General features: G+C 38.5%; 6 protein-coding genes across 10 annotated transcripts; 2 read left to right on the top strand and 4 right to left on the bottom strand.

The window, feature by feature from the left end:
• LOC18777599 (DEAD-box ATP-dependent RNA helicase 20) lies at positions 2,990-7,425 on the bottom strand. Of its 3 annotated transcripts, none has more exons than XR_002271656.1 (10): positions 6,832-7,425; positions 6,091-6,716; positions 5,807-5,986; positions 5,552-5,713; positions 5,312-5,466; positions 4,877-4,969; positions 4,688-4,773; positions 3,680-4,599; positions 3,307-3,537; positions 2,990-3,215 (listed from the first exon to the last, which is right to left on the bottom strand). XR_002271656.1 is itself a non-coding variant. In XM_020563787.1 (10 exons), the coding sequence occupies exons 1-10, from the start codon at positions 6,885-6,887 to the stop codon at positions 3,115-3,117; spliced, it is 1,920 nt and encodes a 639-aa protein (XP_020419376.1). In that variant the 5' UTR covers positions 6,888-7,419; the 3' UTR covers positions 2,990-3,114. The 3 variants fall into 3 exon arrangements, 2 of the variants coding, with proteins under 2 accessions (XP_020419376.1, XP_007210287.1); XM_020563787.1 differs by having other exon boundaries at positions 2,990-3,218; positions 4,373-4,599; positions 6,832-7,419; XM_007210225.2 differs by having other exon boundaries at positions 4,373-4,599; positions 6,832-7,143.
• Positions 7,604-9,750, bottom strand: LOC18777547 (U-box domain-containing protein 52). Of its 2 annotated transcripts, none has more exons than XM_020563788.1 (5): positions 9,237-9,750; positions 8,766-8,884; positions 8,534-8,652; positions 8,155-8,330; positions 7,604-8,036 (listed from the first exon to the last, which is right to left on the bottom strand). In XM_020563788.1, the coding sequence occupies exons 1-5, from the start codon at positions 9,613-9,615 to the stop codon at positions 7,882-7,884; spliced, it is 948 nt and encodes a 315-aa protein (XP_020419377.1). In that variant the 5' UTR covers positions 9,616-9,750; the 3' UTR covers positions 7,604-7,881. The 2 variants fall into 2 exon arrangements, with proteins under 2 accessions (XP_020419377.1, XP_007210790.2); XM_007210728.2 differs by having other exon boundaries at positions 7,910-8,032; positions 9,237-9,749.
• Positions 13,064-16,280, top strand: LOC18777125 (ferric reduction oxidase 8, mitochondrial). 2 transcript variants are annotated; one of them, XM_020564880.1, is made up of 8 exons: positions 13,064-13,363; positions 13,455-13,548; positions 13,634-13,819; positions 13,904-14,141; positions 14,278-14,605; positions 14,691-14,949; positions 15,059-15,735; positions 15,849-16,280. In XM_020564880.1, exons 1-8 carry the CDS (start codon positions 13,207-13,209, stop codon positions 16,013-16,015), a joined length of 2,106 nt encoding a protein of 701 aa, XP_020420469.1. In that variant the 5' UTR covers positions 13,064-13,206; the 3' UTR covers positions 16,016-16,280. The 2 variants fall into 2 exon arrangements, with proteins under 2 accessions (XP_020420469.1, XP_020420468.1); XM_020564879.1 differs by having other exon boundaries at positions 13,631-13,819.
• On the bottom strand, positions 16,985-19,949 carry LOC18776434 (L-type lectin-domain containing receptor kinase S.1). Its single transcript, XM_007210242.2, has one exon. It carries the CDS (start codon positions 19,138-19,140, stop codon positions 17,119-17,121), a length of 2,022 nt encoding a protein of 673 aa, XP_007210304.1. The 5' UTR covers positions 19,141-19,949; the 3' UTR covers positions 16,985-17,118.
• On the top strand, positions 23,331-24,843 carry LOC18776621. Its single transcript, XM_007209522.2, has 3 exons — positions 23,331-23,581; positions 23,707-24,536; positions 24,697-24,843. The coding sequence occupies exons 1-2, from the start codon at positions 23,437-23,439 to the stop codon at positions 24,219-24,221; spliced, it is 660 nt and encodes a 219-aa protein (XP_007209584.1). The 5' UTR covers positions 23,331-23,436; the 3' UTR covers positions 24,222-24,536; positions 24,697-24,843.
• LOC18777669 (transcription termination factor 4, mitochondrial) lies at positions 25,339-27,527 on the bottom strand. Its single transcript, XM_007209730.2, has 2 exons — positions 27,237-27,527; positions 25,339-25,733 (listed from the first exon to the last, which is right to left on the bottom strand). The coding sequence occupies exons 1-2, from the start codon at positions 27,378-27,380 to the stop codon at positions 25,578-25,580; spliced, it is 300 nt and encodes a 99-aa protein (XP_007209792.1). The 5' UTR covers positions 27,381-27,527; the 3' UTR covers positions 25,339-25,577.

Raw genomic sequence — 27,918 nt, 5'->3', positions numbered from 1 at the left:
TAAGTGCTTCTCTTTAAGGCTGCACATCGTTTTATATTATGGTACAAAGTGAAAGATGGACATGATTCATGAATTGATGAAATATGGGATTTTGAGTGAGTTGAGGAGAAGGGCCCAAGTTCCACTCTGGAAGGAGGAGAGGAGGGAGAAGACCTAGGGAGGGCCCAGAAGATGGGACTTATCCCTTACCTTCCTAAATTATGATTATTTTCCTTTAGTTTTTTTAATTGTTTTTTGCCAATATTTATCTTCCTTTTTGTTGACTGACTCAAAAAAACAAAAAACAAAATTATTCTTTTCATTTTTTCTCCGAAAATAAGAACTCCTACATTTCTACTCATAAATTATTTTTGTATTTATATCAAACTGTAATTTACAAGGATAACAGAAGTATCATAAATATGTTCATTAGGTTTTACCACAATCGATCCAAGAAGAAGATGATCTTATTTATTATTTTATATTATTATTATGTAATTTATATTATAAATTAGTGCTGGTCTTGTGGAATGCATGCATGAAATGAAAGTGAAGGTGAGAAAGAATGTCAAACGTATCTAATAATCCGTTTACTTGTCTAATCAAATATTAATTAATTCAGTAATGTGGTCAACTTTATTAATTTAGGAGTTATATTCTTGGTTAGGTGGTGCTTAGTAGACATCCACTTGAGATATATGCTCACCTGAGTCAGCTTCCGCACCTACCTCCACCTCCACCTCCACCTCCACCCCAATAAAGTACAAACACCAATTTTACAAATTATTTAACATATATTATTCAATAACTAAATGCTATTATTATACATGTTTTAATTATTTTATTTTAACTTTTTATAGATCTTCCCCAAGCAAAATTTGTTTTAAGCCCCTGATATTGCAGTCACACACGTATTTTCAATTCTATTACTTGAACCACTAATTAAAGATTGATATGCATTATATTAATTTATTGTTTTAATTATGTATTTGGTTTTCATTGTTTATCAAACTGATAGGGGAAAAACCAGAGTCATATAAGTACAACTCTTGCTCTATATGCAAACTAACAAAGAAGTGGAGAACGAGAATCGAACACACTTATAAAAGAAAGCTCGGATATCATATTAACCAAATCCTTACATGCATCCATGTTCAAGATTAACAATAAGTTATTAAGAAATTAAATTACCCCAACATTTGTCCTAAACCCATGAGTTTGGGAGCATCAACATCACCTCCCTTGACAGAAAGAAGAGCCAGATGCATTCCAGATAAAGACATTACTTTAGTTTTCATATATAGAAAGGAATAGGAGGAAAAAGAGAGTAGCACTCCAGAGTGGAATTGTGGAAACAGACAAAATGAAGACAGAAACTGGGGTCTTTCCCACTTTCCTTTCACAGTGTTTTTTGCTTCCACTAAAGATGGTCATGCATGTTTTCTTTTTTCTGCTTTTTTTTTTTTATGATTAGATTGTCACAGTTTGATGATGTGATGGACAAAATTGCATTGCAGAATTGAGCACTTGGCTTATCAGGGCAATGATCCAAAGGAGCAGAAAACCATCATTCCATCTATTTTTCTGATTTTATTATTGAATAATAATAATAATAATCTCACCACCACACACACACTGGTAATATGAAAAGTTGTCCAGCTCATAATTATCCATAGTGGACCCTACCAATACCATTAGGGTTTGAGTTGGAAAAAGAAACCCACTACAGATGATGGATAGATATATGGAGATGTATATGTATATATGGCTTTCCACTTATATTGCAGTGCATGAGCATATACCATGGATAGGCCTTTCCACCTACCACTGAGAGGAAAAGCACAAAATCTATATAAGCAAGCAAGCACTTGGGGAGACAGCGGCCCTTAGCATTAGGAACTTGCAGCAGCTGCGTGGACTCTACGGCCACTGTACAAAAGCATAGTAAGTTGACGTGTGAACACGAACCCAGCATAGGCATGTACAAATTAGTTTTCCTCTTTTACTCTAAAAATTAGCCATTAATTCACTCTTATCTTACACAAATTTTCTTTAATACAAACCCTAAATTAAGAAGACTAAATCGCTTCATGTGATATTTGAATCGCGAAGATTATAGCTATAAAGCTACTGTTTGATACTTTGGCTGGAGAAATACTTTATTAAAATTTTATGTTAAAGATTAATTACGGACTTCTAATCTCAGTTATTGAATTGCATGTAACACGAATTATTAGATATATTTGGAATACAAACGCAAAACCTACCTACCTACCTATCTCTTTCTGAACTCTGAAGGAAGTGGCACCATGTTTGGATGGAGACATATTGGTCCAGCCAGTGCCAGGCTCCAAAGTCCACAGGAGAGTTGGTGTGCTCTTTTATTTTCTGCCACAAAGCTTAGCCAAAAGGCATTGTTGTCGTTGTCATTGCTTTTTAACCATTTCCAAACGTTGAAAATTCAAATAGACCAAACCCCATCCCACCATCTCCATCTACTATTACAGGACAATGCACTAGTAAGATCCAATTAAAGTCATTGTTCTCCTTCCAACTTCAATAATTGAACACGAAGCTCCATTCATATTCATTCGACGTCTTCCAATACAAGAACAATGCTACATCAGCCACTCGCCAACGTCCGTTGATACATGTAAATCCTACAATGCATCAGATTTCACTAACGTTTGGGAGTACATAAGCTACTGACGCTAGCAAAATTCTCGAATACAAACCCTAAATGCCTTTTCCAGGCCCAAGTATTGTTCGAGTTTCAGGGATTTATGAGGGAGATGAATTGGGCCGGCGGTTATAGTTTTAAGGGTTTGCTCATAACAACTGAGCCATAAAAACTGAAAACCTTTTTCTTTTGGGCTATGAAGGCCCATGGGACAAAAATACAACTTAATTGTGAACTTTAATTCTTTGCTGACGTGATTGAGTTTGCTCCTAACTCGTCTCATGTTATCTTAGAAGAACTGACAAGAAAACTAATTGGTATAGCGAAACAAATTTCCAATGCATAAAATCAATCATATCATTAGGATAACTCTAAAAATAGCATGTTTCCAATACACTCGTCTTTCTTGTTTCAAACCGAAGTAGACACGTTAGCCAGCTGAGCTGCGATACAGACTACCATGGTCTCTTGTAACCAATAGGAACAGTATTTGAACCCGAAATCCGATTCCCAAATCCTCCTCCTCGGCCTCTATTGCGGAAGTTCCCTCCAGAGCCTGCTTGAAAACAAAAAACAAAAAACCAAATTATTCACCAACCCAACAAATCCACACATATATGCCACCATATCCAGAAGAGTGGAACTACCTCCGAAACTACCACTTGACCGGGACATTGCAGCCAATGCGGGGCTCACCACCTGACCTGCTTCTTGCAGGATCTTGATTAGTTCCCTAGCAAATTTCGCATTCGCGTGTGTGAAAAAGGTTAAAGCAGTTCCTGTTGCCCCTGCACGACCAGTTCGTCCAATTCTGTGGACATAATCCTCTAGGCTTGATGGAAAATCATAATTGATCACACATTTTATGTCCTTCACATCTACAACAAACAAAACAGAAGTTAGGCCAAATGATGTGCAAGAGACAAAACATGGAGAAAACTGCAAACAACCTTATCCCTGCACCCCTGAGATCTGAAGATCAAATTAAAGACAACACATTCATCAGGTAAATGTGCCCACCTTAACCTAGCAGGGATAAGGAGCAGCTTCACTACCATCACTTCCCATATCCAATCAAATGAACAAGCATGTGTGAGTCAACCGGGCTGCAAGGATAACCAGCTCCATAACTGTGGATGGGGGCCAATAAACTTCAACCATGTTACTTAGACACTTGAAAGGAGGAGCCAAGCCATTTTAGGAACCTCTAGTGCAAACAATTGACAATTATCCTTGTAGAGATAGCCATACGAATATCAACTGCCCCATGTATACAAAACAATATGCACGACTTTCCAGACCAATAAAAACAAAATGGCTTGCATACAATAATATTGCATACAACCCAAACAATATTAGGAAGTTACCCGTGCCATTCCAGTGAAACCTAGCTCCTGGTGTCCATGTAACATAAGCTTTCAGAATAAGGTAGTATCCAAAGAGTTATCTATCACAGGGGGCATTGTACAAGCAGGAGATACCAATATTGCCCCTCAATCCAACTTCCCTTGGTGAAGCAGAAAGTATGATGCTTAAAGAAGGATAGGAAAAGATAAACAGTCCCAATCATCACATATGATGGCACCTGCCTTCACACCCAAACCACAAATTATATTCTCCGGAACTGGACAGCAGCCGGCCGACTCGCCATCTTTGAAATTCAAGACCTAAATTTATAAGACACCTAAGAATCCTAGCACACAGTTATCCTACCAAGACCCCGCGCAGCCACATCAGTGGCAGTCATTATAGGATTCCTTCCACTTTTAAACTCAGCCAAGACCCAGTCCCTTTCGGCCTGGTTTTTATCACCGTGAATGGATAGAGCTGGCCATCCATCCATCCTCAATTGCTTAGTAACTTGGTCACATCCCTTTTTCGTCTCGACAAATATCAGAATTCGGCTCCCAACGATTGCTTCTTTGAGCAGTTTGATCAGCCTGCCAACAAAACAATTTGAAGCATTTAACCACAAATCAAAAACATCAACCTTTTCCCGTACTCAGAAGTCGAGCTCAAGAGACAGACCTATTATATTTCTCCCCATCTGACACAACTTCAACAACTTGTTTTATAGATTGATTTGCTTTAAGACTTGCTGATCCAATGATTACCTAAAAATAAAAAAATTCACATCAGATCTTATGTCTCAATTCACATAGACGTATATCTGCACAAGCAAGCTAAAATATCATATTAATATGGGGTAAAAGAAACCTTATATGGGTTACGTAAAAACTGCCTTGCTAAAGTTTCAACCTCCCTTGGCCATGTGGCACTCCAATACAATGTCTGCCGATCTGGTCGGGTCTGTAAGAAAATTAAACTTGATTAAATGCACTTCCTAAGCCATACTTTAGAACACTAAAATGTGTCAACATTGGCGGCCTAATTTGTATTTACATCACAAACTTGTTAGCAGAGAGATACACGTCAAAAGAAGAACAGATCTATAAAGTCCCTCAAGTAACAACAATCACTGGTCAAGCACATCAGGTAAGTCCATCATATAATATTTATAAAATTCCATACAAACCATTCTGAAGCAGTTAACGGTGGTATTTATTATATTGTTAGATCTTTGAAGAAAAAGAAAATATCATTTTTAGCAGTTATCAACGAAGCAGAATAAATGATGTAAAAGTAACGTACTTGTGATACAATTTTCCTTATCTGAGGCTCAAACCCCATGTCCAACATCCTGTCAGCCTCATCCAAAACTAGGTAGGTCACTCTTCGCAAATTTGTGTGCTGTGCTTCCAACATATCTATCAGTCGGCCAGGTGTAGCTATGACAATCTCAACCCCTGCCACATGGAAGAAGTTAGGCCGTTACCATATGTAGGCTGCCATTTATGAACTGACAAAAGGAACTGAATAATTAACAAGTACCTCTTTTAAGATCCCGTATCTGGGGTCCTTTTGGAGCACCACCATAAATGCAAGTACTCCTAATATTAGAACGTGAGCCAAATTTTGAAGATTCTTCTTGAATTTGAACTGCCAATTCTCGAGTAGGTGCTAATACTAGCACAATAGGACCTTCACCTGGCACTGAATGTTTTTGACAAAAGAATAACCAAACTCAGTGTCGATTGCAGGGAGACAGAGAGTGGGACCTGAACAGAAAGGGTAAGTAATACTGACCTAACCGAGGCTGTGCGCTAATATGCACCAAAGCTGGCAGCAGATAGGACAAAGTCTTACCAGAACCAGTCTCCGCAATTCCAACTAAATCTCTACCCTTTAATGCCATTGGCCATCCTTGAGCCTGAATTGGTGTTGGTTCAACAAAACCCAATTTTGCAATAGCATCAAGGCAGTAATCTAGCACATCAAATTACACCAAAATTAGCTACTAGCACAAACAAAAAAAAACTCTACATTAGTAATAACAAAATACTCAACAGTATTTATCAGAAAGGCAATACCAGGGAAATTCGCATCCTCAAACATCTGAATCGGCTTTGGGATATCATGCCCTTCGACGGTAATCTCCCGCCTGTTGCGATACACCATAACCTCCTGCTCTGACATTGCCCTCACCGAAGAGCTCTCAACATAGAAATTCTTCTCAAAAGGTACCAAGCTCCCAAAATCTTGCTTGGGAAGCACAATGTTATCCAAGTCTCCTCTTGATGACCCACTATGTCTACCTCCTCCTCTTCCACCAAATCCACGCCCACCGCTAAAACCCGCACTTCCACCGCGGCTAAATCCAGAGCTCCTACCGCCACCGCCACGGCCTCCATCAAAATCCCTACCACCACCAAACCTACCACCACCGCCACGGCCCCTTCCACCAACAATATGACCATTGGAGGCTCTGCCACCAAAACTCCCATTACCACCACCTCGCCCAATATTGAACCGACCCGAAGGGGGCTGGAACGTCGGGTACCCATTAAAGTCTCCTGGACCGGTTACCGGTCCGGCTACTCGTCCAGAATACGGGGCGACCGGAGGCGTTGGGCCCGCATACGGGGCTGCCCCACCGCCACGGCCATAGGCGGGGCCCGCTGGCGGAGCCACCGCAGGCGCTGGACCCATTAGGTCACTACAAAATAGGCAATTACACAATCGAACATAAATTACGAAAATTCAAAATTCAAAGATAAAAAGAAATTAACAGGGATATGAAAAAAAACAATGGAATTGAGTTGGGGTAGTACCTTCGGCGCTCACGGTAGGAGTTGACGTCGGTGTATCTGTTGTCGTAGGCGTACATCAATGATAGAATTACAATGGTTCTGCCACTGTTCTAGGGTTTGCGATCCGTTAGGGTTTCGAAGAAGAAAACCAAACGAAGAACAAAAAGAAAACCCTTAAAAGGGATCAAATTGGAATTTGATTAGATTTGAGTTTCGGTTTGCGTTTGCTGTGGTGTTTCTTTGTTTTGCCGGAGATCTAGTTTTTGTTTAAGTATGGAAAAAACGCGGTCTGGGACGATGGAAGTATTCTTATCCCATCTATTTATGGGTTGTTGTTTTGACGGAGGGAAATTCTACTTGCGAAGATATTTTTTCAAGTGTCGGTCCAAAAAGAAAATTGCTACTTAGGTGAATGTCTCAATTTTATTCCAGGACACGTGGCGTTCTGGGAACCGTAGATTTGACGGGTTCACATGCAATCCATATGATTTAGCCATTAATATTGGCTATATTCCTCTACTCATTCTGCAATTCCCACTTGATAAAAGGTATTCAACTATAGTTGATCGTTTCTGAGAATTTCACCCTTCTAGAGAATTCATCCCCTTCAACCTCATTTGTATGTATTTAATTTAAATTCAATTTCAAAAATTATTTACAGAAATACATACAAGGGAGGATGAAGGTGATGAATTTTCTAGAATTGTGAATTTCTTAAAACCGATCGATTATATATATATATATATATATATAATTAGGAGAAGATAGAAATGATTGTCTCATAATAAATATCGAACATGAAAAAAAAAATATGAACTCATTTCATTCCTACATAATTTCTTTTATGTTTGTTATAATTAGACCCTCTTTGACTCTTTCCCCATAAAAATAGTGTCCTCCACATTGAGTTGTTGGGACTTGGGATTGTTTCATAAACTTGAAACCCTCCCTTGCTTTTCCTTCCATCTTCAATCTTCCATCTTCTGCATTATTAACTCTAATTCTTCTTCTAATTAACAACCAAATATGGGGTTATAATTATTGTTAACTAACAGGTCCTGTTCTGCATCTTCAGCTTGCCAGTCTTCTACCTTCCCATTTCATCTCTGTCATAAACTTGAGTCTTTGGCCCTGCCATTTTCCACAGTGCATAACTGAGTTTGTTTGATCATCTCTGTCACTGCTTTTGCTGTTGCTGCTGCTTAAGAAATCTTGCAGCTCACTGTCTATCAAAATGTTTCATGAGTAATGTATGCAATCTGTATATATAAATCCCTTTAAAAGAAAAAAGAACTGCATATAAAAAAAAAGTAGAGAGTGTTTATGCATCTGAATTGAACTTGCCTGGAAAGCATGCGAAGAAGCTTCTTTCAGGGTAGTGAGTATTTGCCGGCATGATCGGGCCATTTACTTGCTGATCGGCCTCCACCTTCTTGCCTTCATGAATAATGCTAACCTCACAAAAGTCCGGCGCATTCTTCCTAACAAACTCTCCTAATGACAATTTCTTCTGCACTCGCCTGAACAACATGAATTTGACCCTGTTAGTTAAATGCCAAGTTCACTGCTGTGCATGTAACAGACTTATCGAACACATTGTGAATTGCATCTCTTGTGAAACGTGAGACCTACTTAATGTGATTAACAATGTATGTCGTCAGTAAATGTGGTACAAATGGCCGAATTTCATGTTGGTGGAAGAAAAGAAAACAGGCAAACATACCTTGAGTGAGGTGGTCTTTTGGTTCCTATGACAAGGTGGATGATGCTAAGAACAGGTATGAGATCAAGAATTGCTTTTGCTGTGTCCTTGCTATCAATGAGCATTGTCTCCACTGTTACCTGCAGTCACATGAAAACCACAAGTTTTCATTCATCATCAGACAAATTGAAATTATACATTGGTTTTTGGCAACATATGCTATGGTGGGTGGGGGGAAGAGTATAATCCACACCTTAGCATCATTGCACAAGCTCACATATTTCTGCAACAGGTTCCTCCTCTTGTTACTCTCTTCATTAATGTATAATCTCACTTGATCTTCAGTCAATTGGCCCTTTGATAATCTTCCAACTACTCAGCATTTCACAAAGAGAAAATAGAAAAGAAAATTGCTTAGGATTTGATACTTCAACATACAAAAGTGGCAAAATATTAAACCCCTTTCATATCTTTGTGATACCAATTCAATTCTTATAAGCTTATAACAGAGCACATGTGAAGCAAACACAACCATCCAGTCTGATACAGATTAGACTAGACTGCAGAAACAAGAACTTGGTCAAAAAAACAATATGTAAGCATGATGTGTTGTTTGATCACTGATCAAAACCCTCAAAATCAATTTGTTGTGTCTGACTGTGATCTGATCAGAATCCCGTATATATAACACACAAAGAAACATGAACAAGTACATTGGCGTTACCTGGTGTAGGGATGTAGGTGATTGGAGGGAAGACATGGACTAGAAAAACCCGAGTGCCAGGGGAAACAGCATTATCAAGCGTCCATTTCAGAACATCTGTGTCATCTTTACCAACAGCAACATATACATCCTTGAGAACTCTATCTATGCTAGTGCCGCCAGCAGCGGTACTAAAACTCCTGCTCTCCTCTTCTATCTCCTCTTTTATCTCCTCTTCTATCTCTTCTTCTATCTCCTCTTCTATCTCTTCTTCTATCTCCTCTTCTATCTCTTCTTCTATCTCCTCTTTTACCACCACAATCTCTGGTGACAACGCTCGTGCACTATATCTCTTATAAAAATCCTTGGCTTCCACCGGAACATACTCTTTTTCTTCCATAGAGGCGTAACGAATCAGAAGTACGGTGATAAAAAGAAAATTGACAGAAAGAGATGACAGGAAGCGAAGCTAACAAGACTGGATGCTAGTCACTTGGCAGTTTTATAGTGAAAGAGTCGTTGCTCTCAAAGCCACCAAGAGAAAAGAGGGGAGAAAAAAAAAAGGGAGAGATTCTCTTTTGTCAATGCTTAGGCTCTTTCATATGTCATGTAGCCCCCTCTCTTCTGCATAGGTGCCTTTTGGTCTTAAAGAAATTCAACTTTCATGGTTTTTTTTTCTCCTCCATAGATTCTAGTTTTGCTAGGCCTTAGGAATTGACCTTGGGAATAGCTGTATGGATGGTGTTTAAAAACAAGATGGGTTGAATTTGATGACCCTACAAAGTTAGGCAAAAGCATGAGCTCTTGTAGAATGTGGTCTTTATTACTAGAACAACACAAAGAAAAGCAGGCCATATATTCCGTTCCATGCATAGTGCCAAAGTGGTAGGAATTTCTTGCAGAGAACTCAAAGCCTATGTTTTACCGACGCCTTGTCGTGTCACAAGTCTTCTCACATATATTTGGCATGCATACAAACAGGTTTCCAAATTACATGTGATACATGTGTTGTCCACAAAAAATAGGTTTCCAAAGTGTGCACCTGTCAAACAATATATACTTTTTTCTTACCCTCAACTGTCCAACGTTATTGACATTGTGATCCACAAGCAATCGAATTTAAGCTCTTGTTTTTTCTTTGGGCTTGATCCCCTTGTTTGTTCGGGCTTGGGCACCCGTTTTGGGCCCACTTTAACTCCGTGCCCACTCTTCTGAAAAAGGAAAAAAAAATTGTAAATGTGACCCGTGTAACATTACTTTCTTAAGTCTAAAAGTTTTTACTCAATTAGAAGCTAACTGTTCATCCATTTGAACTCAATATTTCTAATCATGGCGTCAAAACAGGCTAGCTTAAAACAAAGAAAATGATATCGTTTTCACTTGATTAATTAAGCGAGATTATACAATATGGTTACCATTAGCTGCATTACAAAATGAAGTTTGAAAAAAACATAATGAATTACACCTTTCCTAGTCATAGGATGCCAGCAAGGAGTTTAGATACGGACCAGACAAGACAGCTGCAGCAACAAATGGATTTTGTTCTTATGCTGCTCGGCTATGAAGGATTTAAATAATGTTTACATTGGGGATTTCCCAAGTAGACAAATCTTTTATTCAAGAAGTTCAAAAACATGGGCTTTAGATGGAGGTAATTTGTGGCTCTTTTAAAATAAATAGAATAAGTAAATAAAAATATTATTTACTTTTTCTTGGGCCCAGATTGGGCATCTTCTTACTTGAGCCTAGAGCCCATAAATGGTTTCATCTGATATAAATAGTTTCATCTTTTGTACATACGCATTAATTAAGGTTATTCTTTAATTGCTATTGAGGTCTAACTCAATAGAGACGGGTTGTGACTTGCAAATTAGTAGTTTTAGGTTCGAACTCTCACGTCACTGTAGTAGTGTGTGTATGAGAAATTCCCATTTGTCATAAAGTTCGCATTTACTAATCACACATGAAGAGTCTTAACCCTGTTAAATTGTTATGGTTCATCTTTCTAATTAGATTCTCATTGACATGCATTAACGTCCACTTTGTTATATTTTAAATTCTACTTTGATTAAAAGATTTGTAATTCAAATAGTTAAAAGTATTTATCCTATCACTTGAGGTCATAAATTCAATCTCTTCTCCTCCAATATACCTCGTATCAAAAGGGTCTATTTTGATATGCCATGAAGTTTATGTTCACTTATTATCCCCGCTATGGACGTGATCTCTAAAACTTTCTAATAAAATTGTTGATAATGATGAAGGTATACAAGTAGAAAGGAATAGATGGGAAAACAGTTCCAAACTCTTAGACATGGGTTAATTAAAGTTCATCTTAGAATTCTAGTTGACATGTCTTAAGCTCCGCTACTTTTTATGAACTGATCATTACATTAATTTAGTTGATATAACTCTTACGGCCAAACCATTCTCCACATGTCAAATTGATACGAAACATATGGTGCATGCTGTGCTCTGTCATGATTTCATTTTGTGCACTGTTTGGTAAGCCTGCACTGATCATGGCCATACGTATCTACTGGATGATTTGCTATGTATATCATATAAAGTTTGAATAAGAGCAGTTTCATCGGGAGGCACTAGTCCGGGTAAGTGGTTTTCTATTCATATGAATAGGGTTTGTTTTAGTAAATTTTTTGGTGGTTTTTCACCCATTATCATGGCAATTCAAGGGCAACTACTATTCACATGAGATATGAGGAGATGAATTTGTATAGAGTTTTGGTGTGGGAAGTGAAGAATATAGTTAGGTATTTATTTTTTTAAAAAAAAATTTCCTTTTTTTTTTCCAATTTTTTTTGTTATTTAAATTAACTGCTGATGTCAGCATTAGGCTAGCTTGCCAGACAAGTCTTGTCTTTGGACTTGCCCAAGTTGGTGGAGCCCATCTCTTGCCCTAACAAGAATGAGACGCTGGAAACACGAATGGGGGCCTCTTGTCCGAAATCTCCTGCTGAAAGTGCTCTTATATAACATATTATGTGGTGGGAGAATTAGATAATGATCACAAACAATGGTGCTAGATGGAAATTGTGTTTGTGTCAAACAAATCAAAGTGGCCACAGTGAGAGCTTGTGTATAATATATATATATATAAAGAAATAATTATGTGCCAAATTAGTTAGAAATTATGCAAAATCATCCTATTTTAGCCTTTGGGAGATTTGGAACTCAGTGACTTCTCACACTACTAGTTGGCTAGTTCGCATGTTTTTCACTCAATGCAGAAAGTTTCACCTCACAAGTTCCTTTCATCAAGTTTGGCATGGGCTCAGCAAAATGAACCGAATCTTATCAACCAAGAGTAATAAGACAAAGAGAACTGGGTTGGGTGGATCAAAATTCCAATATATAATAAAGGGGACCATTTTCGTAAACCAGTACAATGAAAAAGGATCTCAACTTGCAAACTAGTGATTTTATGTTTGAATTATCATGGCACCGTGGTAGTGTGTGTGAGAAACCCCCATTCAATTGTAGTTTAAATTATCACTTGTACTAAAAAAAAGATCATTTTCAGAGAAAAGATGATCGCAACAGAAAACCAAAAGCTCCAATTAACTAAAAAAAAACAGATTGTGTCCCTTTAATGTCTTATGCATGACATATAAGATGTCTCATTTTCAATTCACATAGCCATTGTGTCACGCCTTCTTATTGTGATCAAAGGAGAAAAAAATACCAAATTTTTTGTTATAATTAGTTGGAAAATTTATTAATTATAATGCATGTCGTATTCATATCTTGCAGCTCATATTACAGACAGGTCATATATTCATTGGGATTTCCAACTATAAGTACCTCTATTGGGATATGTAAGTGACAGGCACTCCGGGGAGGTGGTGGGCTACTTTTGAAGCTCCTTTTGGCTAGTGGAGACAAGCTTTTCCCGAGCCCTTTATGTACAAGTCCCTTTAGTACTTGGTGTGGTGAATTCAAAAACTAGTTCTGCCTCTGGAAAGAAACTGATATGGCAAATTCCACTCTTCTGGTTGCTCTTAAGATACTTTTGATTTTAATATTTGCTGCTTGGGTTTCTCTTTGGCTTCTGAAGCCAACACAGCTTTGGACAAGAAAATGGAAGGCGGCTGAAGATAAAGCAAGGGCTACAGTGTTTGGATATTATGGTACATAATTGAGATTTCATTTGGATTTATAGGTTTTGCTTTCTGCTATCCAATGGAGGGAAAGACAAACACTATACTGAATATTTTGCAGGTCTTAATTTTGCTGTGTATACATTTCCTCCTATTGCTTTGGCTATTATTGGATCATTCTACTTGAATTTGAAGCCAAGGGAGTCAATAAGAAGGTAGTGCATGTTATTATGTCGTTGGGTTATGATCACTCAAGATGCCAATTTAACTTCTACTTGTGTGCTTTAATTTTGATAGCAGAAAAGGGAGGAAATTGACTGCTGGCTTCTCAAATCCATTGGTAGTGAACACCCTTCTGGGTGTTTTTTCCACTCTAGAAATACTAGCAGTCTTCCTCTTTATCCTCTTCTTAGCTTGGAATTTTTATGCACGCATCTCAAATGATTTCAAGAACTTGAAGGCTGCTAAATCACTAATGCTGAATTCGTGAGTTTTAAATCCGAAAATTTTCTATTTCGAACACTTACAAACAACAACTTCATTATGATTGATGCTTAAACCGTATCTCAGATGGCAACTCAAGTACCTAAAGGTGGCAACTCGGTTTGGTTTGTTAGCAGAAGTCTGCCTGGCTTTTCTTCTTTTCCCTATATTAAGAGGACTTGCCTTATTTCGGTTGCTTGGCATCCAGTTTGAAGCTTCTGTAAGATACCATATATGGCTTGGGACTGCAATGATATTTTTTGCCACTTTCCATGGTGCTAGCACTTTGTTCGTTTGGGGGGTCAGCCACTATATCCAGGAGGAGGTAAATCCTAGTCCTTTTTTCATTTGGAACATTGCAATCATTTGGTTTTCTGTTCAGTGTAAACTCTGCTTTATCATTTTGGTATTGGCATTATTTAGTTTTGCTGATCTTTTTGGTGCAATTCATTCAATCACAGATATGGAAATGGCAGAAAACCGGGCGGATATACCTTGCTGGGGAGATCTGTCTGGTCACAGGGTTAGTGATTTGGATCACATCACTTCCTCAAATAAGGAGAAAACAGTTTGAAATATTTTACTACACACACCATCTCTACATGGTTTTTCTGGTATTCTTCTTGTTTCATGCTGGAGACCGTCACTTCTACATGGTTTTCCCTGGAATTTTTCTGTTTGGCCTTGACAAGCTCTTTCGAATCATACAATCTAGACCCGAAACATGCATTCTTTCAGCACGAATCTTCCCCTCCAAAGCTATAGAGCTTATTCTACCAAAAGATCCAGGTAATTTTTCTAGTCCTTGTTTACTAACCAGAAGTTTTCTAAAATTGGAGAAATCATATGAAACATCACATTCCACTAATTGCAGGGCTCAAGTATACACCAACAAGCATTATATTTGTGAAGGTACCAAGTATATCCAAATATGAGTGGCACTCATTTAGCATTACTTCCTGCTCTAGGGTTGATAAGAGCACAATGTCTATAATGATCAAATCCGAAGGATCGTGGACAAGTTCTCTCTCCCATATGATCCAAACTAGGCAAGAGTCGGATGGCGATCAGACGAAGTACATACCTATTGCAGTAGAAGGCCCTTATGGACCTGTCTCTATGGACTTCCTAAGGTGCATAAAAAATTAACTTTTCAGTATAGAATATATATTGTTAAACTGCTCAGTGGTCATCATTTAGCATCTCAAAATCTGGTGAACATGAATTTGAAATCTTGTGCAGATATGACAGTCTACTTCTTGTTTCTGGAGGAATTGGAATAACCCCATTTCTGAGCATCATACAGGAACTTGCTTCGTCCCAAAACAGCGGCATAAACAAATTCCTACCAAGAATGCAGCTTATATATGTTGTGAAGAAGTCCCAAGACATTTGTCTGTTGAACTCAATCTCACCTCTAATATTTGGCCAGCTAGCAGAAAAATGCCTCCTGAAAGTTAAAGTCTTTGTGACCCAAGAAGAGCAGTCTGATGCAACAGTAAGAGAACTACTAAACGAGTTTTCTGAAGTGCAAACAGTGAACTATGGTACAAAGTTCTTGAATTTTTCAATCAGTGGACTCGAAAACTCACTTTGGATGGCTGCCATAGCTGGAATTTCCTCTATCCTGTTTCTCATCTTTCTCATTATGTTCAACCACATTTTTGTTCCCTCCCAGAAAAATCCCACCAAAGAGAAGACTCCATCTTGGGTTGTAGATCTGCTTATCATATCTTCCTTCATTCTGGCATTAATATGCAGCATCTTTGTAGCCCTTGTTATAAGATGGAGAAGGCTAAAGAAACAGATTCTTCCTACCCTCCAAGAACAAAGCAAAGCTTTAGAAAAAGGGTCAACACAAGCAAGTGATGCTCTTGAGGAACATGAAATTCATTTTGGAGGCAGGCCTAACTTTGAAGGTACTTAGATTCAATTTATCCATGCAATCTTTTCCAAGTTCCAAACTTTTAAAAAATCCTTGTTCTGGCATACAAGACTAGGATATGTTTCTAACATTTGTCGAATTGAGCAGATATCTTTGCAAAGTTTCCAGATGAGAAAGGTGGATCTGATATTGGAGTGTTGGTCTGTGGACCTGAGACTATGAAAGAATCAGTGGCATCAGTTTGCCAGAAAAAATGTGGAGCTAAGAAGCAGAAACCCAATTTCAGCTTCCACTCCCTCAATTTCACACTCTAGTCTCACACCAGAAACCATAATAAAAAAAAGTGAAGATAATAACAGTTAGATTTCCATCCAAAATAGTATACAGATCAATCAACTCTAGATATTTGGTATTTTAATCAACAGGTTTGTGTGTATCTAGATTGATCAGTTGTTGTAATTGCTTCTTAGGCTTCCAAGATAATGAATTTGAGCAATGTACATATATATATATATATATATATATATAAATGTCTCTCTTTGTTTGTAGTATAAATATGAACTTTAATAATTGGAACTTTGCTTTTTCTCAGTTGCTCTTCCACTGCAGATAGTTTACTTTTTTCAATGTAGAATAATGGGGAGCACTCACCCAAATTGGGAAAATGTGGAATAATGTCTATCTAGATTAAAATTCAAGTTGTCAAAAAGCAATCAAATAATTATATCATAATCTTGTTGGTTAATGGTTACAGGAAGATCCATGAGGAGCCAAATCTTTCATTTTAAAAAAAGAAAAGATAAAGGAGGAGCTAAGTCTAATTCAATTTATTTTACTTTTTTTTTTTTGGTGGCAAAAAAGAGGATAATTCATACCCAGAACAGTTTACAGAGAACTAAAGAACAAAGATTACATAGCAAGCACAAAGGCCATACATTAGTGAGCCAAAAAAAACACACATTTTACAAACATTTTGAGTGGTTGGACCATGAATATCTTTTTTTAATAATTTTTTCTATTAAAAGAAATGATAACATACTAAAAGTCACACATACTGTACGAATATAACGACTCGAACCCATAATATTGAGGGCATAGCTTCTATCCAGTCCAAATAAGAAATAGTCTCTTTTATTGTTTATTATTTTTTCTTGTTTATTTATTTGCTAAGATCAAACAAAAGTAGTTGACATAAAAGAAAAAGAACATCAGAAAAGACGGTAGCCAGCCATAGACCACCACCCACCCACCCAGCTTTTTGTCACCTTGAAAATCTTGTGGGATTTTGTCAACCATACATATATCATCACTATCATAATTTAATACATTTGAAAAATCAAATGTCAATTAGTAACGCTGTATAATTCACAAATTTTTTATTTTACAGAAAAAAAATTAAAAACAAAAACAACTCTATTCACACTGAAGGCGGCGGGGGTTGGAGCGGCGCCACCTCGTCAGACTCTTCCTCGCTGCCGCCGCCTCCGCCGCTAAAAACATTACTATCACCCCTTGCCAATTCAGACAACAATGCGGCGGGGGCGGCGGGGGCTGCTGACTCGCCAACCAAAACCGCCACAATTTCCTTCATGTTAGGCCTTCTCTGGGGATCAGGATGGCAACAAGCCAATCCAAGCTTCAAAGCAACCTCCATCTGCTCCTCCTCATACTGTCCTTCTAATCTACGGTCCGCAGCCTCCCCCACCCTCCCCCTTGCATACAATTCTCTCACCCAATCAATCAGCACCACCTCATCCTCCGCAGCCTCCATTTCAATAGGCTTCCTTCCGCAAGCCACCTCCAACAGCACCACACCAAAACTGTACACATCGCTCGCCGCCGTCGGCGAAGCCACAGTCGCCAGCTCCGGCGCCAAGTAACCCAACGTGCCGACCACACGTGTCGTGTTGGGCACTTCTCCGTGTTGGTACAGCTTGGCCAGCCCGAAATCGCCTAGCCTCCCTCTCATCTCCGCGTCCAGCAAAATGTTGCTCGACTTGATGTCTCTGTGAACCACCATCTGGTCCCAGCCATGGTGGAGATAGGTCAGGCCCTCCGCCACGTCGGCCAGCACACGACGTCGTTGCTCCCATCCCAGAACCGTCTTGGGCTTGTCGAAGATCCACCTGTTGAGGCTTCCGTTGGGCATGTAATCGTACACGAGCATGAGCTCGTTCCTCTTTCTGCACCATCCTCGCATTTGGACCAAGTTCTTGTGTTGCAGCCTGCCCATGCTTGCGATCTCCGCCATGAACTCTCTCAGTCCTTGCTTCGAATCGTGGTTGACGCATTTGACTGCGATTTCTGTGGCGTTTGATAAAGTCCCTTTGTAAACTTTTCCGAACCCACCAACACCCAAAAGCTGATCTTTTGAAAAACCATCGGTGGCCTCGCTGAGCTCTTCGTTTGAAAATCTATGCGGCCAATACTCGAGCTCCCAATCTTCAATTTCATCCTTCTCTTCACGTTCCAGCTTGTTCTTTCGCCAATACAAGTAAAACCCAGATGCTAAAACCAACACCACAACCACACAACCGATTGCGATCCCTGCAATTGCCCCAGTAGACAACGACGACGAAGAAGAAGAACTCAGCTGAAACACAGGCAAATTGGTGGTGTTAATCTCTCTAGCAACCCCGGTGTCGCTAAAACTCCAAGCTAAAACTCTCTGCGCCTCAATCCACTGCGTTTTGGAAGCCGAAAACCCAACAAACATCTCGGCCGAAACGTAATTCGCTATCTTGGGGTCTCTGTAAGTAAGCGTGGGCAGAGAAGGGCGTGAAACATTAGCAGGAGCAACAGTCACATTGAATTCGAAATTAGTCCCGTCGAATTCAATCCAAGCCCGAACGTTCTGCCCGGTACGCATCTGAATCGGGACGAGGCTTCCACTTGAATCGTAGTATCCGGCCGGCTTTGTGATAGCAGATTCAATGTTGTTGAGGTCGATGCCGATGTGGTTTCCATCTGGGTCGTTGAACTCTGGGTTTTGCCCTGTATCGAACTCGACGGCGAGCAGCGGAGCGACAAAGGGGACAGTGGCGTTGGTGAAGAGGCCGAAGTATTGGCTGGCGAGGGCGTTGGGGGGTGAGGTGGAGTTGGAGAGGACGAAGCAGAGGCCGAAGCCTGGGCTGGAAGCGATGTCGGGGAGGACGGAGAAGACGAAGGAGGTGGAGAAGGAGGTGAGGGAGGAGGAATTGGAAGTAGGTCTCATGGCGAGCTTTGTTGGGTAGAAGACGCGGCCGACGGAGAACTGAACGGTGTCGTTTGTGAGGCGGATGACGGTGGCGTCGAGCAGAGCGTCGTCGATGAGAGTGAGGTTGGTGGCATTGGTGATGTTGGAGAAGGAGTTGAAGAGAAAGTCGAGAGCCGAAGTGGGAGAGAAGAAGATGGGGTGAAGAAGGAGGAGGAGGGGGAGGAGAAGTGAGAAGGGTCCCATCCGTACAGATTCCGGTGACCGCCAGCGATACTGAAATTGGTTGAAAAAAAATTTGAAGGTTGGTGGGATTAAAATAGGTGGTTATGTTACTTTCTTTAGTGAAGATTACTCAGTATTGTACGTGTGGACAGCTCAGTCAATCCTAAACCCAAGTCATTCATTATTTCATACTCTGAAGAGGAACCTCATGCAAGCAAGAAATGAAACATCATTATTACAAATCTAGTTGTTGCTTTTATATATATTGAATAGGTGAAGCATTTGATTATTTTTCGTCGGTTTACCGTCACGTAATGTTATTAATTTATTTATATTATATCATATGTAAATATTGATGGAGTAAATACATGTATAAGTATAAGTTGGTGATGGTTGAATGTATTTTAGACCTTCTATCAAGTGTGGGGAGAAGGAAAGAGGAAAGAATTTCGTCCTAGTTTGCATTCACATAATTCAATTTCCAAGCACAAGGTTGAAGATGAGGCATTCCCACAGCCGCCTTTTGGTACCAATAGAGTATATTAGTCAATTCAAGCTTTCAAGGTTTTGAATGTTAGCAGGTCAATGGCTTGTTGGGTCTATTTCTACAAGCTTCCAGATTACATCCAAAGAACACTAAGCAACAAATTACCCACAACACACACCCAAAAACAAAAGAAAAAAATCAGAAAAAGAAAAAAAGCAACAATAAGGCCTGCTCAGGTCCAATGCCAGAAATAAGGCCTAAATAAAATTCAGGAAGGCCCTTCCCCAATTTTGCTCCTTAAGTATGGACTGGGATTTGGGCCTTCTAAATGCACCCAAGTAATTTGATCAGTACACCTAGTACCCAAAATATTAAGAATTATATAGCGAGGGCCTTATATATAGTTTTTAGGTAAGGTTCTATCTCTTAAATGTTGGATCTTTGATCCAACGATTAAGATATAAAACCTCACGTAAGGACCGTAAATAAAGCCTCACTATAGAATGACTCACCCAAATACATTCCAAAACTTACAATTTCTGGATTTTCACTCATGGATGCATTGATGGAATGATTCAAAAACAATTCACAAGAAAAAAACTTAAAAAAATTATAGAAAACCCACTCATTGTAGGGTTCTAGACACGGCATCGATGCCTCGATCCCATAATCTCGACGCTAATTAGAGTTTAATCAATCATGATTAGTTCCTTATTAATTTATTTTAAAGTACCATCTGATTATTCATTTAGGAATATTTCTATTTATTTTATTGAAATATATTTCAAATTTGAAACTTATTCTCTTCAAATAATTAAGTAAATAAATCATTATTTGATATGGCATTGTCCCTTGTAAGTTGTATGGTTCATGAACCATTCATGTGGGCCACGACCATCACCTTATTGGCCATACACAACGAATCTTGCCTGCCCTGTGGCCTTTTTATTTGGCCACCACAATAATCAAGTGGATGATGCTTGATAGCTCCTCTCCTCAAAAGCCAGCTGCCATGCATGCCACGCGTCCATCCACGTGCCCTCCTATTAGGTATTTCCTTCCGCGTGTCTACATCTCTGTAAACATAACTTAACGAGTTAACAACCGCCCCTGTATACGTTCTTGTCCGGAAATGGTCCTTGCTTGATTTTCTTTCTGAATTAGATAAGGACCTCGATTTGTGGATCAGTGTTCTTTTTGAATTTCGATGACACTTTGATAGTGTATTTGAGAAAACCCCACTTTCAGTTCCCATCTTTGTCATTTTTCCTAATTTTTCCAAATTAACCTAACTCTCGTTCTTGTTACAAAATTCATGTATCTAACGCAATGGGCAAATGATGTTCAACAGTTCATTTCAATGGAACTTATTTCTTTTGGCCTCATTCGGACTTCTCCAATCGTCTTATACACTCTTATATTATAGTTTGAATAGTATGAAAAAATCCTTTGTTTTTTTACAAGTGTTATGGAAATTCGAATATGAAACCATTAGTATATAAGTTAAAGTCATTTCCCATTAAGTTAGACCTTACTGGCACAAAAGAAAAATATTTGAGGACCGTTTGGTTCAAGATGTTGGAGCTTGGAAATTAGTATGAAATTGCATTCCTATGTAAATCCATCCTTAGAAATGCAATACACATGGGAAAGAACTTCCCATGTAAAAGGAATTTCATATCTTTGGCTCGCTTTGGGAAACTTCCCATTTTTGACTTTTTCAAACCTATTTGTATTAAAAATTTAAATAATAAAAAATCAAAGATATTGTTGGAAAATTAAATAATTTTTCATTCCTTATAATGCACAGATAAATTATGAGAACGAGATAAAATGATATTTTTTCTAAATATAGAAATGAGATAAAATGACATTTTTCCTAAACATACTTCATTCTCATATCGTAAGATTAAACATGAGAAGTTCATTCCCAAAAATTTTAATTCACGAACCAAACAAGCTCTTTTAATATACTAATCGATATATCACGTGACGAGAAAGATACACAACCATCATCATAAATTTTCGACAGAAATACACGATGGTTGGTAAGACGTTTGATATTTTGAACTGAAATGATCTCTTTTAGTTTGCAGATGTTATAATCGCAAACTCCAAATAATTGTACAGTCAAAAGAAAAGTTAGTTGGACATTTCACCTGAATTTCTATGCATGTATGGAAAGCCAATCCAAATCAAAACATCTGTGTCCATAAATGGGGCCTTTCGTGGAGTATTCACAGATCACCAGCTGCATTTTTGCAATTTTTGGAACAAATTCTCTAAGTTTATAATTAATTAATTAATTATTATATATGGTATGACAATTTTTGTATGCATATTTGGAAGGAGAACTAATGGAATCTTGAAGTTTGTTTGCATGGAACATAATCAATTTACAGGAGTCGTTGGAATTCTTGTGAGGTTGAGCCGTGAAATTGAGGTCTAGAACTCTAGCTTGGCAGTTTGGTTTCCCAACTAGATGAGGATTCCCTAAAAAAGTTTTAAATATATTTTGTTATTGACATTTGTTCCCTTAAGACAGCTTAAAAACAGGTGTAGATCATAGATGGCATGTTAAGTACGATGATTTTCATGTGGATCGGTAAAAATTATTCATTAAGAATCATTATTGTCTTGTGTGAAGATACTCTTAAATATTCTTAAAATATGTTGAGACTTTATAATTTAACAAAATTAAGTTGGATATGAGCTGTAATGATAATGAAAAAGAATTGTTTTTTTTTTTTGAGGATCTTTTTTATTGAGATGAGTGATAACATACTAAACTCACACACACTACACGAATGTTAGAACTTAAACCTAGGACCTTTCACAGAGAAGCAATTACTCCAAACCACACTAATTGATCATTTGCTAAAACAAAACATTCGAATTTAACTATTTAGTTTCATACCAACCCACAAAATTAGAATTAAGATATTTTTAATCCCATTATGATTCAATTCATAATAACTTTTTCGGGTTACAAAGATGGGATTTATGAGATGCATTTTTGGTGTAAATTCTCATTTGATCATAATATAATTTAGTGTATTGTGATTAACCTATGCTCTAATTATAATAAATAAATAAATCAAAGGATTTAACGGCTATAAGCACAAATTCCCATCATAAAGAAGTCTAGGAAGCAAGAATTATACTCCTAATCACTAGAATTTAGACACAAAGTCCATAATTCTCTAAATTATAATCGTCTTAGTGGAAGTCTTTGACTAGAAAAGATTGAAACCCAACCCGCCTTAACACACCAGCTGTAAGCAGATGAACCAAAGTTACCCAATTGATTATGATTCCATTTGGACTTTGGATTGGAGTGACCTCGTGAATAAATTCGGTTTCAATGTGAAAAAGAAAGGTAAAAAATAAAAAAAAAAAGTAAATTATTATTATTATTATGTTTTTATAAAAATGATGACTCGCCACCTAAACGGCCCTAGCGGGGCCCACATCGTTGCGTTGAGTATTTTCAGGCACCCTTTTGTTTACAACGAGAAAAAAAAGAAAGGAATATCCGAATAAAATTATCGAATGGTTTTCAAATTATTATTCAACAATAATACTAATTCCTATTAGGAGTAGTAATTAGAGGAAGCAACCACTTAATTAGTCATTCTTTCCTTTGCGTGTGGGTCTCCCGCTGACGACACCCCCACTCCTCCCTCTCCTCCTCCCCCTCCTATAAATATTCGACAAAACCACTCCCTGAGGTTTGAAGCCTCAAGCCCCTCTCCTCCTTCAAACCCTCCTCTCTTCTTCTCTCTCTTCTTCCCTCTTTCTGCCTTGAAAGTAAAGAAAGTCTCAGAGCCATGGACCAACACAAAACCAAAGAAACTTTAAAACTCCTCTGTAGCTATGGCGGGAAAATCCTCCCACGTCACACCGACGGTAATCTCCGTTACGTCGGTGGCCTCACTCGTGTTCTCGCCGTGGATGCCTCCATTTCCTTTGCAGGTTTGTTCAATCTGCTTCAATTCGTTATTTTCCTTTTGATTTTGGCTTAATTTACTTGAATTTCGACTCGATTTCAGTTGCTTCGTTGATTTTGGTGCTAATTTCCATTTTTTCGATATGTACAGAGCTAATGGTGAAGCTCGCGGAATTCTGTGGCTACTCTGTGGATTTGAGGTGTCAATTGCCGGATGGAGATTTGGAGACCTTGATTTCGGTCAAGTCCGACGAGGAGTTAGCTAATATCATCGAAGAGTACGATCGAGCTTCTTCTTCGTCTCGTCCTCTAAAGATCAGAGCCATTCTCTCGCCGCCGAAATCGCTGAAGCAAATCTCGCCTCCTATGTCTATGGCTACGAGTGGCGGCGATTTGTCCCCTTCGAAATCGCTCTTATCGTTCACCGATTCGCCTCCCAAACGGTATGTTTCGCCTCTGAAGGGGTATGTTTCGCCTCCGAAACGGTACGCTTCGCCGCCGATTGTACATCCCGGGCCAGTCAGGTTTCACAAAGGGTCCGGACGTGTTTGCTACTATCCTTGCCATGTCCAGAGCAACCCCAGCGACATGTCGTATCTTCCTCATCATCATCATCACCATCAACATCGTCATCAACACGTTCCTCACTGCAATGACTGGCGTTGAGATTCGAAGCCCTAACTTCTAGGAGCTTCACCCAAAGAATATCGCTGATGACGGAAAAAATTTAATCAAAAACTTAAAAAACAAAATAGAAAACAAATATAAGGGTGAAATTTTGTGATTGGTTGTGAAATGAAGGATTTTCCTTTTTTCCTTTTATTTTTTCATTTTTTTTCGAGGTGGTTTAATGACAAAAATTCATGCTTGAATTTGTGTCGCCGTGAATTCTGGTACAACTTTTATCGTTCGGGATTCCATTAGTCGCCGTTAAGCCAGCGCTGTCCACTGTCCAGCATGCGTGCCACGTAGCGTAAATAGGTCTGTCACTGCTCACTATCGGACAAAATATTCCAACTAAAGTCTGTTCGTCGTTGAGACGCGCCGTTTCTGTTACACCTGTGTCATTAACTATTTTTGGTCGTATTATTATTAGTAATTTTGTGCTAATGATTTTTTTTTAATTTTCTTATGTTGGCAGGTGGTGGTTGCATTTGGCATCAGAATTAGATGCCGTTTTGGATGGGGCCCGCGAGGAATATTTTAAGATAAAACGCTTATGCGTTGAACTTTTGGACCTCCTCCCACAAGACTTTAAAAAAAGTCTTAAAAGACCGCCAGCTTGGTCTGAAATAAAGGAAAAAAAAATTAAAGACGAATTATTATGGCCTTATAAATAGAATTAATAATTAATTATGAGATGCACCTTCCTAGTGGCTACCTACTAGCTACTGGCAACAAAGAATAGACCAGAAGAAGGACGAATATTTTCTAACTTGCCTTGCCCTCAGGGTTGGCCAGTTGGTGGTGCCTGATGGATCAGTAAGGATGAAATGACTTTTATAAAGGGCAAACTTTGAATGCTTCTTAGACAAGTCTCGATCTAAATCAATAAATTTATTAGTTGAATTGAAGCAACCTTTGGGGGGCTTCTAGAGCCGAAGCTTACTTAGCTTCTTAATCTCCAAATTAAGACAAGTTGATCTTTTTTAACTTTGATACAACGTTTAAGAAGTAATTTGTCATTTTCTAATAAAATTTAACTTAATATATTGCAAATTGAATATGAAGGCAACATATCAAACTTTATCCCACAAAAACCTTCTCCCCTCCCCCACAAGGATGATCAAAATCGAATTTTCTACCTATTCCAAGTCCGTGAAGACATATAAAACCAACATCTTTTGTACATATCTCCAACAGAAGGATATATAGAAACAAAAAGGCACAAGCTCTATCCATATGAAACGGGGGCAATTCAACAAAACTGTTTAGGATAATATGATAAGCATACAAGGTTCAAGACTTAATGCAGGTTTATATGACCGTCCAAACATAAACAGAACAGAGGTCTCAGCAATTTCAACCAGTTTCCTGCTCAAACTCTTCGCCCTCTGAGTCCTCTGCATTGTCGATGTCATCGTCATCTGGATCATGCTCGTAGTCGTCTTTATCATTGTCGACGGTGGTTTTCCCAATCACAATCAGGCTGCTACTGCTCTTTCTGATTTCATTACACTGTAAAAAATGGTCACAACAACAAGCCGACTTAAATAGGAGAAGGAAAATGAAATGCTAAAACACAACGGTATAATCCCCTACAATTGTAATTTCAAGACACTTAAAACCAGACACACACAGATCCAACAATATTGCAAAAATGTGCCTAAATATATCATCTTTTCAAAGCAACTTAAGGGGCATCATCCCAGCCTTAATCCTGCTCTGAAAAGAAGAACTAGGCTGTCCTAGTGAGACGTGTCTTCACTCATTTAGCTATCTTGAGATTTAAGCAAAATCTTTCTTCAAATATATCTTCATAATAAGCAATGCTTTTGTCATTTACAATTATATTTTCATATGACTTTTGAGGCACCACCTCTATCCAAAAGGAACAAAGCTATCCGTTTAATATATATTTGTAACTTTTCTATTGGCAACCAGGGTGCGTATACCCCCACCTGGCCTTGTGGAACTGATAGCCTAAGCCATCAAGGTGTCCTGTCCTACAGGGTACACACTTCAAACTATATGACTAATAGAGTCTTTCTCCTTGAGGTTTTGGTTCTCCCATAGGCCTCTACATACGTGATAAGACCAAATGCTAAACTTGGATGAACTCAAAAATGTCGACAGCATAACTCCACCCTTTAGCTTGTTACACTCTTCAAACCCCAATCTTTGAGGCTCTAACTCACAAGAATTCCGAAACAGCACCTCATGACGAAAAACCACCCGTATATGAATGAACCTAAGTTATCTGTGAATTCCTAAGATCAGACATGCATGTAACTCATGATATGCGCATGTGTTAAACAAAATCCAATTCCCATTATAGGAAATCCTGAAACCATGACCTCTTTCTTACCATCTATGATATTGGTCCCTATATCCAAGAATTTAAATTAGAATGACCTAGAACTTTGACTCCCTTTCAGAGTGAGTGCAAAGATCATGGGCGTTTTTTTTGTTCTTTCCAAAAGGAGTTATGTAATTACCAAGTTATGTAATTACCATTAATATATGAGGTTTCAGAATCAAAATGAAGAACTATTCACTCCCAAAGAGATTCACATAGCAATCAAAATTTGAATCCAGTACACTGGTGTTAAACCAACACATAGAAACAAATATGGCTGAATAAGTATTTCATGACACAAATTTGAGCATCAGAAGAGCTCTCAAGCTTATAGGATCAAGGAGAATAAGAAGAAGGAACTCCAACAAGGTGCAGCCTTACAGAGAACAAAGCTTTAAAAGTTTCACAAGCATATTCTTACACTACAGAGAACAAATATTCCTACTTTATTAACAACGCTACAAATACCAAACCACATGCAAGAATTAGATCTAATTAGGCTTCAAATTAGGTTCCTTTTTTCATCAACACTTTCAGCCATTGGCTCATTTCCCTTTCGTTCTTTGGATTGAAACCTCAATTAGCTAAAAAAACGGGGGTCTTCCGTAAAATTGTAGATGAGTAGATGAGAAATTGGGGCAAAGTGAAATATCTAAAAGTACCTTCTCTTCGAAATCGGACTCCTCCATGGCGAGGAGGAGCTCTTCGCTGTGGGGTTGGGGCCATTGGGTTGGCAGCAAAAACGACGACGGAATGGTCCTTGTTGACCACGGGTACTGTTTCATGAACCCCGGGAACTGTAACATTGCTCTCTCTCTCTCTCTCTCTCTCTCTCTCTCGCGCTGAACAGAGTCCGTACAAAGGTCTAAGGACCGTGGCGAGACCTGGTCGACTGGGTCTGTTTGCCGAGTGAGAGTGAGTCAGTGTGTCCCAATCATCGGTTAAAATCAAGGGAAATGAAAAGAATAAAATAGAATTATTATGTGGAATCCACGTCACACCTAGCTTTTGTGGACTCAAAATAATATTTCATGTTTTTTTTCTTCATTCAATTGTAAAAAATTTAAGAATTAAATTATATATTTTTAATGAGTTGGATAGCTAATTATACATGGTATATTGTGTTAAAAAAAAACATATGATTAAAATTGGATTACTAGAAGGATCATGATGCAGAAACCCGAAGCTTCGATATTAAACTACATGAGCTTTTGCATGTCGAGCCTAAATTTATTCCAAAATCTGCACATGTTGACAGTGACCATAACCAAGCACAAACTTAATGATAATAAAAGGCATTTGATCCCTCAAGAAAATTGGTCTCCTGCACTGTTCTTTTTCTAT

The sequence above is a fragment of the Prunus persica genome, chromosome G5, assembly GCF_000346465.2.
Source record: "Prunus persica cultivar Lovell chromosome G5, Prunus_persica_NCBIv2, whole genome shotgun sequence".
NCBI classification, from domain to species: domain Eukaryota; kingdom Viridiplantae; phylum Streptophyta; class Magnoliopsida; order Rosales; family Rosaceae; genus Prunus; species Prunus persica.
The sequence above is the reverse complement of the archived record's forward strand: the minus strand, read 5'-3'. Positions and strand labels throughout refer to the sequence as shown.